The sequence below is a fragment of the Myodes glareolus genome, chromosome 19 (genome assembly GCF_982192425.1).
Source record: "Myodes glareolus chromosome 19, mMyoGla1.1, whole genome shotgun sequence".
NCBI lineage: Eukaryota > Metazoa > Chordata > Mammalia > Rodentia > Cricetidae > Myodes > Myodes glareolus.
This window is the reverse complement of record NC_142044.1, coordinates 38,211,957-38,228,639: the sequence shown is the minus strand read 5'-3', so window position 1 is coordinate 38,228,639 and position 16,683 is coordinate 38,211,957. Positions and strand designations below refer to the sequence as shown.

Genomic DNA, 16,683 nt, shown 5'->3' with positions numbered 1-16,683 from the left:
CCATGGTACCCCAGACCAGGGGACCTCAGGATTCCCTTCTAGCTTAAGCAGAAGGAAAAGTGATATTGATACGTTTGTCACCTATTGAGGTGTAAGTGGCTTTATTAGGCAATAAATAGCGCACCGCAGTCTTGGCCCCATATGTGATGGCAGCAGAGTCCTCTAGGCAGGATAAGCTGGCGTATTGCTTGCAGGAGTTAAATCAGCCTCAGGCAAACTTCACCAGGCGACCCAGTGTCTCAGCAGCTTTCTCCCGAACCCCAGGCACTGGGTCCTTCAGGAGGAGCTGCAGGGCTGTGGGCAGAGGAACGGGCCAGTTGTGCACATGCCTCGGCCTGTGCATGGGGCCGCCCACTGCCTTCCTAACAGACGGGCCTCTGCTGGGAGGGCTCGGGAGCCAACGGAAAGATAGTTTTTCCTTTTTTAGTGTTTTTTAAGCTCTTTTGGAACAGTTAAGAAGTTTCCGTGAATTACTAGAGACGATGAGGTCACCAGTGACAGGGGGGAAAAAAAAAACCCTGAAATCCAGGAAAATCACTTAGTCCCTGCGGGTGCCTACAGGGTCAGCAAAGCCCCAACAGAGATGGGAAGTTTGGGATGTAGTAGAGGGCCATGTGTTCTGGATTTGGGGGCATGCTCACCTGTGATAAGCTGTTCCAGGTCCACCTGTGGCTTCTGTTCAGGCTCTGCATGCAACACCAGGAACCCTGAAGCAAGTGGGATAAAGCTGTGTAGTGTACAAACTTGAGGTGAGATGGGGTAATAATAAAAAGGCCTGCTTACCTGTGAACATGGGAGCAGCAGCTCTGACATCATCCCAGCTGCTCTTGAAGTAGAATAGGTTGGTGCTCACTAGGCGGCCCAGCAAATCAGGGAAGTGATGCATCTGTAGAACACTAGGGTCAAGGATCAGGGTCCTCAGCCCACCCCAGGCAGGGTCTCCCACAGCACTCTTCTCACCAGGTGCTTGCATGTGGAGTTGAGGAATTCCCCAAAGTGCACACTGCGGCCCTCCTGAAGGTACTTGTGGAAGGCAGCTGCCAGCTCAGCACACTCCAAGTGAGGGACACACATGCACAGGGCAAACTTGCAGGCCTGCAATATAATGGAGTGCTATATTCAAGTTCTCCCAGGCCTGAGGGAAATCATGCCAAGCCCAGCACCCTTTTCCTGAACCCGACAATCACTCACACTGGCCACTGAAGCCTGAGGGTCCCTCAGATGCAGTAGGAGTGGCACTAACCCACCCACGACCTGCTCCAGGAAGACATCTTCACAGTTCCCATGGCAAGCCTTGTTGAGGTGTCCAAAAAGACGGATGGATGCAGTCCTGAACTCCACTTTTTCCTAGCAGGGGTGCAACCATGTCACCACAGCCCCCTTTTCTTTCTAAGGAGACCTGCATGCAATCTGAGCCCCTACTTTGGTACTAAGGATTTGAAAGTGGCTTTGTGGGGGTGGGTATGCAATAGTGAGTATAGGAGGTTGGAGGCTGACACAGAGGATCTGATCACTGGGGCTGGGGAGCCAGGCCAGGCAAAGCAGTATTTGATGTAAGCATACATCTTAAAACTCAGCACTCCCGCAGGATGTGTCTGATATCTACTATAGGACCTGGCTGAGGGTGAAGATAGGCCTGCAAGTGCCCTACAGCTTACACTGTCAAAGAAGGGCCGGATGCGGATGGTTGTGTGTAGCAGCACCAAACGTAGGTCCCATGGCTCCACTAGATCTAGCAGCCGTGCAAGGCCCACCATAGCTTCCAAGGCCACCAGACTGTGTGGTTCGTCACCATCATCTAGCCCACTGACCATAGCCGTCATGAGCTGGGGGCCATGAGCTCGCACCTAGGAGACCACTGTATTCAGCCTGTCCCACCCTACAGGCAAACCTCACCCCCAAGCAGCTGAATACCCCATGCTGCCCCTTATACTCAGCCATATCTCCTGGGGGCTGGCCCACCTTGTCAGGTGAACCAGAGGCGATGTTGGCCAGACCTCGAAGCACCAGACGCCGTACGCTGGCACTTGAATCCTTTAGCCGGGCTGTGAGGTTGTCCAGCAGTGGCTCCAGGAGCATTAGGTCATTGACCACGTTACTGCTGAGTAGCTGGAAGCAGAGCCACTCTGACCATTTGTGCCTGCTGACCCCCACCAGCCTAGGTCCAAACATTGTAGCCTACAGGTTTCCTGAAAGGGGGAAGCTGGGGGCCTCTTCTTAGCCTGGTCTCCCATTCTTCAGAGGCTATCAGCCTCTGGGAACAGGGGCTCTGACCTTACCTAGGGCCTAACCCTGGCTGACTCCAGGTAGGGTTTTAGTAGGTGGGGCTAAGCAAACTGGCAAAGACTGTGGTTGGTCAAGCTTGTCTGTAGGATATAGCTGCCCATGTTCCATCTCACTGATTCTAAGAAAGCATCTTCTCATTTCAAAACAGAGGGTCCTACCTCAGCCAGGAAAGCAGTAGTCGTGACCCTCTGGATCTCATACACGCTGCTCTGCGTGCACACGAGCGCCTTCATCACCAGAGGAAGACGGGGGCCTGCATACTTTGCCATGGAACTAGGGAAGGAGGTCCCAAAAGGCAGGAGCTGGCCAGCCTGGATGTTGGCAAACCACTACCCAAGACCAGCTTCTATGTTGACCTGAGGGGCACTTTACCTCCCACTTCACATGGCTAGAACCTTAGGCATTCTACCCCAGGCCCTATAAGTGCTTCTCAGGCATTTTCCCACCCCTCTACCCTTGTCAAGCCCACAGGATATCCCTTCTCTGTGCCTCCTGACAGGTGTGTGTGGCCCACACCCTCATGTTCCCTGGAGAGGATGTGGCTTGCTTACCTGGCCAGCTGAGCAACTCCATCCTCATGCCTTGCTGAGGTCCTAAGCAATTCCCAGCCTCCCTCCTGCTCCACACACCGCAACACATCTTGACTGCCACCTCGGAGCAGCAAGGCCTGAAGGGCATCCACTGCAGAGCTGTTTGTGTGTAGAATGGATGGTGTTTGACGGCTTGTCTGCCTTGTTCCTTTCTACCAGAACCAGCAAATGCTGGCAAGTCATTTGCGTGTGTAGCTCACTTGTATGCACATTCAGAAAAAGCTTTCCGTGGCTGCCCAGGCCTATCTTGCCCGTATCATCCTTCAAAGGAGCAAGCTCAGAGGCCAGTGGGTATCAGGATTGAATTGAACTCAAGGGAAAGACTAATCATTTGGCCCGGAGGTGAGCTAGCCAGATTGGCCATTACCAGTCTCTGTAATATATAGAACCATTAAGCTATACACAAAGGCCACAGATTTAGCCTTTGAGCTCTCAGATACCTATTCATGCCCAGCCTGGACCTGGATAGAGTCTGTGTCTACCTTGAGGACCCAGAGGCATACAGGTGGCATACAGGACTATATCCAATTCACTGAAACTGAATAGATCCTTAAGGTGAGGCCACAATGAAACATCAGCTCAACTAGTACCAGAGAGCAACCAACTGAAAGTGGGGGTGGGCATTGTGGGACAGGGCTATCCCCTGACTCTTCCCATTGATTTAAGTTCTGGGGCAAGAACCTACTCCAGTCTCTTGCAAGACTGCTGCTGTTTCCTAAGCTCAGCTATAATTAGAATTTGGCCCCTGCTAAGATTTATCCTTCTACCATGGAGAAGAAGTTGAACAGATTCTGTACCAAGGTGACTCATCAAAGTGGGTATATCCCTTGCAGAAATGTATGGCTCTCCAGTCCCATAGCCCTGACTTCCTCTGACACTAGCATTCACATTAGACCCCATAATGTCCTATATGTGCCTGAGTCTATGAGGCATCACCTAAGAGGTCTGGGGAAGTAGGGATAACACAAGACCCACTAGGAGTGAAGTTTCACCTACTGAGAAGGTGATGGCTGTGGCTACAGTGAGCCTGTAACTGCAGTGGTTACTTCCTACACGGGTTGGGTAGGGAAGGTTATGACTGCCAAGTGGTATATAGTAGGATGAGAAGGAAGGTGGTGTCCAACCATACATCTAGACAGAGGGCAGGCCTTCCTTGCCTGTATGCTATGTGGAACCTCAGCTGATAGCATTCAGTGAAGGGCATGATAGACACAGGACTATATGACATTGTTCAGAGTCTAGTAGCATAAAATGGAACATCTGGGTATTCATATAGGGTGGCAAGCTAGTCTAGTTTTAGGAACAAGGACCCTGCACAGGGATGAGAGCTGTAGTCTGAGGTGATAGGGAGGAGTGGTTTATCTCATGAGCATCTTTAGGTGATGTGCCATTAACCAACAGCCCCCGATAAACACCTACAGTTCCCATCTGAGCTAGCCCCCCAAGAAAACAGCTGGAAGGCCACTCTCAGGAATCCTGTGCTCCAAGTTCTGGTTGCTTCAAGGCAGTCTGCATTGACTACAGACTGAGAAAATGGCACAGTGGCTGCTGTGGTAACTGGGCAGATGCCCACAGTATGCCTATAAGAAACATCCTGAGTTTGGGCATGGCCAACCACAGGCCAGATAAAGACTGAGCATGGTCCTAACTAGAACCTGAAGAGTCACAGCTGGTCAAAGTGGAGCATGGCCTGCAGAGCAAGTAGAGAACTGCTCAGGCCATTGCAATACCTCTGGAGGGAAGTATATGCTTATACTTAGGGAAATATGAGCAATTGAGATGCCTCTGGTACCTATCAGCACAAAACACTGCAGGGTGGTGTTTGCAAAGCACTAGGTCATGATGACACCTGTCAGTTATGCTCTGCAAAGCACTCAGACCAGAGGTCTTCAGAGGCAGAAGAGCTGGCTCCTGGCATGCCAGGCCCAGGTCTGCTCTGTTTTGTTCATACACCAGCTTCTGCTGGAGTTTATGTGCAGGCACTATGAGTAAGCAGTTCTGCCGAAGTGATGGCAGTAGTGGGGCAAAGGTGCATAACCAAAGCCAGATAATCTGAATAGGAAGGAGCTAGGGCAGGCAGGGAATGGGGTAACGGTGGCCCCATCCTGCAGTTTAGATGGCATTGCTATGCCTCCCTTAGAGGTCTCAACTTCTGCTCAAACTGGCCCAAGGGGCTGCACGGAACAAGACCAGCACTAGCATGCAGGAATCAGATACCATGGCCTTCCAGGACTTGCCAATATAAGCAAGTACCCTGCCTCAATTGCCCTAACCAGCTAGGACTCAGTAAAGACAGTAAAAGCAGCCCTAGATAGCAAGATGCCCAGGGCATGTTAGCAACTCCTGCCTGGGTTTGTGAACACGTGCACAAGGTTACTGCTGGGACAATATAGAGGCTTAGCCCAACCAAAAACTCAAGGGCACCAGTCTGACTTCACTTGAATGCTCCATAGCCCCAGCCAGCACAGCCATATGGTATACCAGCCTAGAGGTACAGGAAATATATAGACCTGGAAATTCATTAAAACATTTAAATGTCACATATGACCACCCTAACTTATGCAGAGAGATTTTTGGTTCTTGGAGGCCAAGTCATTTCTTCTAAGCCCACCACTCTTTAGACAAGGTCTTTTGTGTCTTCTTCGGGGCCAGGCAGCTGGCATTCTGCCCTCACTGCCTCCAGTACTGTACATATCACACCACACATGCACACATAACGTGTTTACAAGTAAGCATGGGATAGCAGGCGAGGACCCTATTACCTGCAGGGATCAAGGTTCCTGGCTGGTTTGGCTGGGCTGGTGCTCCTCCGCTCCTTGCCCTGCAGGTTTCTGGGCAGATGGACACCCACAGTACAGCTGACTCGTAGGAGGAGTGCTACAAACAGCTGAGGGTAGAGCTCCAGTACCACGGTTCCAGATGATGGGGCAGACAGGACCTCATACAATGCACAGGTGGCCTGGGGCAGAGCCACTAGAGGGTCACATCTCCCTCTAGACAGTTTCTGTACCCCTAACTCCAGGGTCCAAGTCTTAGCATGAATAATCCCATGTACATTTCAGGTTTTGGGTCCCTAGGGAGAGGCAGGAGGGGCCCGAGAAGCCATAGAGTAGATAGGACCCTGTGTAGCTTAGTCCTCGGGGCATGAGGCAGCGTAGGGGACAGTGTGGCCTTAAAGGGGACAAATTTCAGACCATCTGTTCTTGGTTCCTTAGAAGGGAGAGGAAATTCTCACAGCTGCTTTATTGCTTAAAGTGTGGCTGGGCTGGGTTTATTTTTTTTTTCCAAAGGATAAAATGTGAAGTGGGCTCCCTTGGGAGCTAACACCTGCTGGTCTTTATGAGCCCCAGCACAGCTGCCAGGTGCCTTTGGGGTACCCAAGCCTCATGTGGGGGCAGGGGTAGCATGTAAGGTAGCCCCTGAAGTCCCTACTCACCGCAAGGGGAAGCAGTGTAGCTACTCTGTCAGCAGTGCTGCCCAGAAGGAAGGCCCGGCTCTCCTTGAATGGGACATCTCTGCTCATCTTCTCCAGAAGCAGCTCTAAGACCTGAGTGGTGAGGCTGGGCTCCACAGCCAGTGCCCGCCACAGGGCACAGGTGTGACTGGAACAGGAAGGAAAAGCATCTTGAGTGATTGCTGGCTGCAGCACCCTGACCACCACTGCCTTGTGCTCGGTCCCCCCAATTCCACAAGGCTCAGACATGCCAGAATCAGATCTTGCTGAGAGAGATCTGACCCCGGGGTCTGGAAACAGCTGGCAGTAGAGGGCGGTAAGAAGACCTGAGGCCGGAAGTGGAGGGTCTCTAAGGAGCTGCCAGAAGCAAAGATTAGGCTTCTCTAGAGGTCCCAGGGACAGTGCGTGGTCAGAGGACCAAAGACACAAGGAAGAGACATGAGGAGAATGTTCAGGCAATGCCCAGAATACTAGAAACAGTCATACCCATGTATCTGCAGAGATGCACGACAAACTTAAAAATGTCTATTAGAAACTCTACACGTAGCAACTCTGAGATATGAACCTCATTTGCAAATGGCTTACTGAGTAAGGGAACTTGCCACCAAGCCCCACAATCCTTGGGACTCACACGATAAAAGGAAAGAACCAGTCTCCAGAACTAGTCCTGTGTCCTTATTTCTGTGGGCATGCACATCCACACAAAAATAAATGTAAGAAATGATTAAGAGAACCAAACAGGCTTGGTAGAAATAAGGCACATATCCCACTTGGTGGACATATTGATGCCAGCACAATATGTCATATAGCAAATAGGATAAACAGTGAGTTGGGAAGAGAGAGAGGAAAAAAACAAAAACAGTAGAATGAGGCATGTTGGTGTGTGCCTTTAATCCCAGTACCCAGGAAGTAGATCTCTGAATCTGAGGCCAGAAAGAAAAAATGAAGAGTTCAGAAGACAGAATGAGAGAGGTAGATGGTAAAGTTAGCAGCTCAGAAATAGAGACCAGAGAAATACCTGTGGGAAAAATGGTTAAGTTTCTGCCCACCATAACTGATGAGAGCAAGTATAGTGGTATATGCTTGTCATCCCAGCCCCTGAAAGGTGGAGGCAAGAAGGTCAGGAATTCAAGGCAGTCTCAGCTATACAACAAATTTGAAGTCACCTTGACTCAAAACAAAGCTAGAGGCATAGGAGACTAAGACACCAGCAAGATGCAGAGACTCCATCTAAGGGAAACTACATCTTACAGAGACATTGGGATAGGCACAGGCAGGTCCCTCCACAGCAACCAAGAGGAGCCAGAAATGTGACATTATTTCACAGATACCACTGGAAACATCCTCCAAGTTCTAAGACCAATAAGTTTGTGAGAAAGCAAAATACCCCCTACATGGCAAAGTCATGTCCAGTGCTGGGAAAGATACATACCAGAACATGCCTTGAAGCCAGGCTCAGTTCCCCCGACAGCTGACTGCACACTAGAGGCAAGCCCACCAATACCCAAGCAGGCCCAGAAGTTTATAAAATGGCCAGAACACAAATAGTTCAGATTCTGTGGACCTCACAACTTTTGCAATGCCTTAGATTTAGCAGCATATCACAAATGTTGGGGATGAGCATGGTGGTGGGTCACAAATCTGAATCTTATATTATCTTTACATGTCTTTTGATCTTTCCCCAACCATTTATAAACATGAAGTCCTGTCTTGGCACACAGGTTTGGCATATGCATGTGACAGACTCTTTACATTCTATTCTATAAAAGACTGCTAAAACATTATTTCTTAACAGCACAGGTAGAAATATTTATGAACATCTCCTCGGAATGAACAAACAGTATAGATAAAACATAGTCAGGTGGTGACACATGCCTTTAATTCCACCACTCGAGAGGCAGAGGCAGGTGAATCTCTTGAGTTTGAGGCTATCCTGGTCTATAGAGCGAGTTCCAGGACAGTCAGAGCTACAAAGAGAAACCCTGTCTAGAAAAAAACCCAAAATAACCAAATAAAAAGAAAAAAAGAAAAAGAAAAAGAAAAAAACCCAGGCATCCTGGGTAATCCGTAATCCTAAAACATCTGGAGGACAGATGCTTTGGGTACCTGAAAGGTAGGGCCTTTTTCAATGTAATCATCTTTTCCGCAAGCCTAGGTCCATGGGGACTCATGCAGAAAATTTAGGGTGCAGAAGAGGGGGAGAGATGCTGAAAGATCACACACTATGTCATGCAGGCATGCAGGACTCCTCCCCCCCCCCCCCCCGCGCCACCTCCACTCCAAACAAGCTTACAGTACTGAGTACCTGTCAAAGGGCAGGGGGCTTCCCAGGAGACTGGATACCACTGCCTCGCAGTGCTGAGATGCTAGGAGGTACACGCTGTGCTGGGCAGCCGGTAGGATGTGTTCCTCTTGGGTATCCCGCAGCTTGGCTCGCAACACACTCACAATCTCAGGTACCTGCAGACGGGACAGGCTCAAGTGGGATGTTGCAGTCAGGCTTTGAAGCTATGAACATCCCAGGGCATATGTCCACATGAAGCACGATGGGAAAGGGCCCCACTAGCCCAGACTATGAGAAGAAAAGTCCTTAGAAATCCAGAGCTCTTGACTGAAAGCTGCAGGCTTATGGCAGAAAGGCCCAACGTAATTCTCCCATTGATGTGAGCAGCTAAGAACAAGAACCTAGATCCCACACGAGAAGAGAGAAGTAGGCCATGGCCCATGGTAGAGCATTTACTAATATGTAGGAGACTACTTTGGATTAGGTTCCCCAGCACTACAGAGAAGGAGGAAAGGATAGGGGAGGTGGAGCTACAGCTACTTTGGGATGTCCAGAGCAGGTGATTAAGGAGCATGAGGTAAAAGGGGTTCCTTGGGTCTCTAGAGTGTTCCTGTAACTCAGCCACTGTCTGCTAGAGGCAGGACCCATATGAGAAATCAGGCTAGGAGACAGAGAGGGAGGACAAAACAGGAGCAATGGACTCATGAGTAAGACTGGGCTAGAAGGTGACTTGGAGAGGGAGGGGCAGGGCCTGCAGCAACACCTGCCTGCCTGAGCTTGTGGGTATCTTGCTGCTATACAAAGCAGGTAACACAAACACTGGGGAACACGAATGAGTGAGTGGAAAAGCTCTGGCCTGGAACTCCCTGTAGAACTACCTAAATGTAGTGGATAGATGGGCAGCCTCAGTTATTCTCCAAAATGTGGCCCACTTCTAGGCATTCTTGTAGGGCTTAGCTTATGAATCTCCTCTCTGGTACTAGACATGAAAACACCCCCCACCTGCACAACACATCAAGCCAAAGCTGCATGTAGATTACAGAAGTGACCAGAGCTAGTCACTCTAGTCCTCGGCAAGGGAACCACTAGATGGAACCAGAAAGTTCCTCAGCAACAACAGACACTGGAAAGATTCTGGGTCCAATGGGAACTGCCAAGGCCAGGCCCTTTCTCCTTGGTGAAACTAGAAAGGGTAGAGGAGGCCAAGTGTCCATGTGAGTATAGGGCAGTTCCCTTGGGGAACCACAGGACTCTGGTGTGAGCATGACATTAGAGTCAATGGATGACCTTGAGGACAGGAAGTGGAGTCCCCAAATGGTTTACTCACTGGGTAGCCTCCCGTCTATCTGCTCATCTATGCCTCCATCTTCTTGCTGTGTGTCCTGACCCAGCTGTGACCTCAACAGGCCTGTGGCATCTGGATACTGGCAGCTGGAAGCTAGCTTCCTGTTTCCAGCTTCTGGGAAGTCTGTTGGTGTTATTTGGTGGGGTAGGTCGTGTTTGTTGGGATCATGTTAGGACTGAGTCACACTCCCAGCCCCTCTCTGAAGCTGTGACAAGGCATTGAGTCTCTTAGGAGATTTTTAAGCACTGGTCCTTGTTCCTGGCCTGCTGCTAGGGTAATGACTTCTGCAAAGGACTTTTTCTACCACCTATGGCAGCAGTGACTTGGTATGCTGTCCTTGCGGGGGGCAGGGGGGGGGAGTTCCTCATTATTCTGACTTAGAAGTCCACCTTCACTTCTAAGTTCTGCACAGAACCCCACTTCCTGGCCAAGTAGGCAGGCTCTGTCCGGTCTCTAGACCTTTGTCTACCTCTGAGCACCTGGGAATGTTCCTGCCTCCCTCCATCAGCTTGGTCTAGGTCATTTGTTCACAACGGTTCGTGAAGACATGGTCTCCCTATACAGTGGTTCTAGCATAATGACGGTTGTGCAAACAATCACACATTCAATTTCAGAAATTTAAATTACCTCAAAAGAAATCCTGTTCTCATGAGCTCAACTCATCCCCAGCCCCTCACCCTCGAATCTGCCCTCTTCTCTGTGGATCTGCATGTTCCAGATATTTCACATAAATGGATCACGCGGTCATAGTGCTGCTTTTCTGGCTTTCACTAGGTGCAATGTTTCTCAGGGTTCATCTACACTGCAGATGTGTTAGGACTTCATTCCTCCATATGGTAAAATAATATTTCACTGTATGGATGGACCACATTTTCTTTTCTCATTCATAAACTGGTAGCGTCTGAATAACGCTGTTGTGACCATTTCTAAATTTCTGTGTGCATCCAGGAGTGTTCCTGGGTGGAGGGCTGGGTCACGTGTCCTCTCACTCTGATTTTTTGAACAGACTGTTTTCCCATGGACCTCTTCTCCGTCCCACACCCACTTGCATTAGCATATGCTTCCTCTTTCCTGTGTTCCCCTTTGGCCCACAGAAGACCCTCCTCCCACTGCCTGACTCTGGTGCTGAAGATCTGCTACATCCTCCCACCCTGCCTCCCACACAGCTTTACAGTGTGCTGCATTCAGGACCATGATCTATTCAGTGGGATCTCAGTCCAGTTGCATGCCAGAGCCAAATGGACTTGGTGTTAGACCAGAAGCCCAACAGCACCAGCCTGTCCATAAGAGGCTGTCTTTGTGAGTCTCTCCGGGTAGAGAGGATTCCCACGATCCTGGTAGACCAACAATGCAGAAATGCTGAGTTACAAGATAACTGAGATGTCAGATCAGGCCCAAGTCTAAACTCTTGGTTGGGCTCTGTAACTTAGGACCACGCAAGTATACCTGGCTCTAGGAAGCCAGGGGAGACCCACAACCATACAGCTCTGGGAAGAAAACAGAGCAAAGCCTCCTTAACAATGGCTCTGGCAATGATTTCTTAGACATGATTACCAAAAGCATGGCAATAAGAGAGATGAGAGGGACTATCCAACCTCAAAACTTACACACCAAAGGACAAATTGACATAAAGTTACTATAGAATGAAGGACATATCTGAAACTCATATACTTGATAAGGGATTAATATACAAAATGTATAAATAACTATAAGGTAACAGGCCCATTAATCTCTGAGGGGCAGCAAGATGGCTCAACAGCTAAAGGCACTGGTCTGATGACCTGAATTTATTCACCAGAACCCCCATGAAGATGAGAGGAGAAAACTGAAGACTCAGTTGTTACACTGATAGTAAAACATTAGCAACAACAACTGGCTTAAATAAACATTTTCCAAAGGCGATACACAAATAGTCAATAGATACATACAAAGATGCCTGGCTTCATTAACCATCAGAGAAATGCAAATCAAATCCACAATGATGGGACTGGAAAGATGGTTCAGTGGTTAAGAGTATATACTTATCTCACAAAGGTCCCGACAGTTTACTTCCCAATACCCACACCAAGCAGCACGACAAGAAAAGGTGCTTACTGTCAAGCCTGAGGACTGGAATTGGATGCTCCCAATTTCACACAGTTGAAGGAGAGAACATGTCCCCTATGGTGTCTTCTGAACCCTATGTGTATGCTACTGCATGGGTGCTCACAAGTTCTCCTGCTTCCAGGTAGACACACACACACACACACACACACACACACACACACACAGATGCATCTCATACCATCAGAGCTTCTTGCTCTTCCAAAGGACCCTGAGTTTGGTTCCCAGCACCCACTTTGGGCAACTCACAATTACTTATAAGTACTGCTCCAGAGAATCCAACCTTCTCATCTGGTCTTTACATGTGGCATGCATACACACACACACACACACACACACACTCACTCACTCAATCAATCAATCAGGGTTAGTGAGAGAGTTGCTCAGCTGCCAGCACCATATAATATCTAGTGACTAGTAACTGTCTCTAATTCCAGTTCCAGAAGATCCAGTGCCCTTTTCTGACTTCTGCAGGCACTGTATACATATGGTACACATTCATACATGCAGGCAAAATACTCATACACATAAAATCTAAAATAAAAATTTAAAAAACAAGATTTTTTGTTTTATGTATATGAGTGATTTGCATACATGTATATCTGCACCACATGCATGCCTGGCAACTGAGGAAATTGGAAGAGGGCATTGGATCCTTTGGAACTGAAGTTATGGATGGTTGTGACCACCATGTGGGTTCTGGGAATCTAAACTCAGGTTCTCTGGAAGAACAGCCAGCGTTCTTAACAGTTGAGCCATCTCTCTAGCCCTAATATATTTTTTTAAATCCTTAAAATATTTTTCAGTTTGGCTATACACCCAAGAGATAAAAAGCAATGACTTAAGATATTTGCACAGAAAAAAAAAGATAATTTGTATAGCTGTGTTCACTGACTTTTTATTCACATCAGCCAGGAGGTAGAAATAACCCAGATGTCTACCATTGGATGTGAGGTAGGCAAATGTGGATTAGCCACATATACCTGGTGACCATCACCTCCAGCCCAATTCTTACTCTTCATCTGTACAACTACCAGGACATCCCTTGATGTATGACCCAGGGAGGTTTGTGGCTTTGGAAAACCCAGGCCTCACTAGGTGGACCCAGGCAATACACTAGGCCCCTCCTCCATCTTGTTCTGCTCCCCCGCCACCGATGATCCCATCAGACAGTATCTCCACAATGCCAGCTTCTTTGACAGTTATTCAGTGGCAGGCATATAGATATTATTCCTGTCTAGAGGACACAGCACATGAAACTCCCTGGTCTGAGGGCCCTTCTGTTAGACACTCATTTCCTTTTCCCTGATTAGTTCCTGCTTCAGATCCACCAGACCACTCAGGGTATCCCCACATAAAGATCAGTGAGAGGAGCACAGACAACCCAACACGGAAGTGAGCAAAAGACCAGTGTCCTCAAAAAAGAAGTCATCAAATCAGCTCCCAGTCACCAGAAAATACAAATTAAATCCTAATATGGACTATCACAAGCCTATCACAACAAGACAGAAAATGGAGCCCAGCAACCACCACCACCACCACCACTCTCCAAGTAGGTCCCAACTGGGATGTGACCAAAAAGCTCTCTAAATACAGGCAGAATAGTGGTCCTGTGCATGAACTTGGGGTTTCTGTATGAGATCCTGAAGTCCCATGCCTGACACCCCTAGGACCTGGTGACCCAATGTACCCGTGTCCTCCTTGGTAATAAAATCAGAAGATCAGCAAGTATCAGCTCCTTGTTAGTGTTTGTGGTGTGTGTGTATGTGTGTGTATGTGTGTGTGTGTGTGTGTCTTGCTCTCTCAGGTGGTTGGAGCCAAAGGAAGGTGTGGTTGGTCCCTGGGCAGAACGGCAGGACACAGCAGCTGGATAGCGGCTAAGGCATAACCTGTTCGGTATTAGTGAGTGCTAATCCCTATCTTATACCCTAATAAATTCTTGAGACCCTTTAACAGACTCCCGTGGATTTGCATAACACCACACCTGGCTTAAATTCTTAATAGAGTTGCTTTAATTAAGTTCTAAGTGGTCTTTCAGATAAGAAAAAGATCTGTCCGAATCAGACCCAAAATAGACTCAGTCAGAGATGTAAGAGTCAAACAGGGAACATCTAGGCAGGTAAGTCTAGGGGACCCAGTCATAGCCTTGCCCGCAGCCTCACTCTAGTCCCATAACATGCTCCACTCCCACCTTTTCCAGCAGCACAGTGCCTCGCTCCTTCAACAGGCAGTTGATCATGACTGTGGATGCACGGGAGCAGTTCTTGTCTGGGTCTCCCAGGCTCTCAAACATGGTGAGCAAGAGGCTGATGAGCTGATCTGACGGGAGGCGCTTGGCAATAACCTGGGAGATGCCAGAACAAAGTAGGATCAGCCCAGACTGCTTCCTGAGGGAAAACTCACGAGTTTAGCTCTCCCTTTTTCACCCTTCTGAGTCTGGAACTATTCCAGGAAGGTGGTCCTTGGACAGCTGCTGGGCTGGGGTTGAACCAAGCACAGGAGAGTCACCTGTGTGGAGCTGTTCTGGAACTCCTATAATACAGAATCAGGCCAGGCCTGCAGCTTCCCCACCTCCTTGAAGTGACCCTCCAGCTCAGCCTCCTTTTCTTTTTCTCTCCGCCATAGGAAATACACCAGAAGAAGAGCATCACAGTGCCAACCCCAAGAGATAATGCTGGATATTTGCTCCCTAGCACTGAGTGTTTCCAGAAAAGGTCCAGGAGCCCCTCCTGTCAGACTCTGTCAGAGATCCTGGCCATATAAAGAAGAGACGAAATGTTCACAGACAGGGTACCAAGGAGGATTCGCTAAGGGAGGAGCTATTTTTTCCATCCTTGGAGCCCCGTTGAGCCTCAGACTAGACATCTGGCCAGATGGTTCAAGTTGGATCTGGTACCCAAAGAGCACAGTATATAGGGCATGGAAGAGACATCTTGGCCCACTGCTGGACTTCCAAATGGTATAGGACAAAGTGCCTCAGGCAGCTGGAACAAAGATAGGGCCCATGCTGGACCATGCATGTGGCTGAGTAGTTTTCAACTTCGGGTAGAGCATTCACATACACACCAGCACCATGTCCTCCCACTCTAGAAACCCACACCTTCAGTAAGAAAGCTGGAGAGCAGGCAGCAGGCAACTACACAGCCAGCTGGATCCCTCAGCATTCCACCAAGACATCTTGACATTACCACACAAAACATCTTGATCCTGCCAAGACTGTGATGTACTGAAGCAGGCAGGTATGAGACATGGGGCAGTGTTGACCAAACGGGGTCCCAGACACCAATCCTTGGATGGAACCTGCTTACTGCTGCCCCTCAGGGCCTGCTGAGCTAGAGGTAACAAGTACTTCCTGAGAAGTCCCTCAGCCCCACACGACAGCCCCTCTTCTTGTTGTGGGATCCTTTAAGTACCTGGGCTATGCTGTGGCAAGTATGGAAAAGGATGGTGGGGTCAGGGTGCACAAGGCCATCTTTCAGGGTGAGGAGCCGCTCAGCCACTTCATCACGATGGTCTTGGGAGAAGCCTAAGGGCAGGAGTTGACTGAGGCTTCCCTGGACTCAGGTCCCAACTGCTGCCTCCACAGTCCCCACATCCCCAGCAGAGCTCACCCTCATAGCCCAGCTGCAGGTATAGCAGGGAATGGACACAGCCCACAGCTTGCTGGCGGGTGGTAGTCCATGTGTCAGCACACCGTGGAGCAAAGAGACCGACGAGGAGACCCAGGTTGTGGAAGGGTACCAAGGTCTAGGGGAAGATGGAAGGTGAAGGGGATTGGGCTGAAGGAATTCTGGGGGATAGTCAAGTACAATCTACGTCAGTAGGACCCAGAGAGAAGCTATGTGGTCTGGAACCCTCCTTATGGCTGATGACCTCAGTAAACGTTCCCCCTCACATCCAGTCCACCTGGCTCCCTAAGCATAGGGAATGGGGAGCTTCTTCTTAAGCTGTAGAGAAGTCACAAGCACTCTGATTCAGCCTTGGAATGACTCTACCCAAATGGTAAATCTGTGGGTAGGGGAAGGAGACAGGGTACCCCTTTATCCTGAATGGATCCCAGTTCATCACTCAAGTTCTGCTCCCCTTATATACTGAAGTTTCTCTTCCTTCCTTGAGTACCCTTGCCTCCTGCCTGCCAGAGGCTGCAAACAACTTCCCCTTGCCCCTGCCCCCCAAGACACACACCATGCCTCCCCTGGTCCTCTCTCAGCTGTGCCCAATACAGGGACTCTGCATCCCACAAATCATCAGATAAGAAAGGGGACTTTCAGGTCACTTGGGGAAGACCAAGGCAGGATGCAAGACCTAGGGACAGGTGGTTGCTGCTGCCAGAATGGTAGGATTCATGTTAACATAAACCAGGAAAAACTCCCATGGTTATGGGAAAAGTACATGCATACCACATAAACACATACACCAAAAACAAAAATAAAACTATCATAAGAAATACCCCAAGATGATTCCAACTGGTGACAAAAAGATGCCTGTAAAAATCTATCTGTTCCTGATAAAAAGCTCTGATTAACACAGATAGTGCCAATCAAAGCTCAACAGTGAAGATCTAAATACAACCCTCCTAGGGGTGGCTGGTTCACCCTGAGCTGAGTCTAGGGCAGTCCTA

At 49.0% G+C, this 16,683-nt stretch overlaps 1 protein-coding gene across 6 annotated transcripts in view; it reads right to left on the bottom strand.

Moving 5' to 3' along the window:
• Positions 1 to 69: 69 nt before the first annotated feature.
• The window catches only part of Mroh1 (maestro heat like repeat family member 1), a 73,137-nt gene continuing 56,523 nt past the window's right edge, over positions 70 to 16,683 (bottom strand). For 4 of the 6 annotated variants that reach the window (XM_048454556.3, XM_048454557.3, XM_085679135.2 and 1 more), the window contains 15 exons: positions 15,674 to 15,809; positions 15,476 to 15,588; positions 14,254 to 14,406; positions 8,636 to 8,790; positions 6,313 to 6,478; positions 5,639 to 5,835; positions 2,838 to 2,975; positions 2,445 to 2,559; positions 1,963 to 2,109; positions 1,659 to 1,847; positions 1,192 to 1,347; positions 961 to 1,095; positions 784 to 886; positions 642 to 707; positions 70 to 294 (listed from right to left, as the gene is read on the bottom strand). In XM_048454556.3, the coding sequence (XP_048310513.3) occupies positions 209 to 294; positions 642 to 707; positions 784 to 886; positions 961 to 1,095; positions 1,192 to 1,347; positions 1,659 to 1,847; positions 1,963 to 2,109; positions 2,445 to 2,559; positions 2,838 to 2,975; positions 5,639 to 5,835; positions 6,313 to 6,478; positions 8,636 to 8,790; positions 14,254 to 14,406; positions 15,476 to 15,588; positions 15,674 to 15,809 (2,055 nt within the window). In that variant the 3' untranslated portion in view covers positions 70 to 208. The remainder of the gene's footprint in view (positions 295 to 641; positions 708 to 783; positions 887 to 960; positions 1,096 to 1,191; positions 1,348 to 1,658; positions 1,848 to 1,962; positions 2,110 to 2,444; positions 2,560 to 2,837; positions 2,976 to 5,638; positions 5,836 to 6,312; positions 6,479 to 8,635; positions 8,791 to 14,253; positions 14,407 to 15,475; positions 15,589 to 15,673; positions 15,810 to 16,683) is intronic. The other 2 variants (XM_085679136.2, XM_085679138.2) reach the window with 1 other exon arrangement.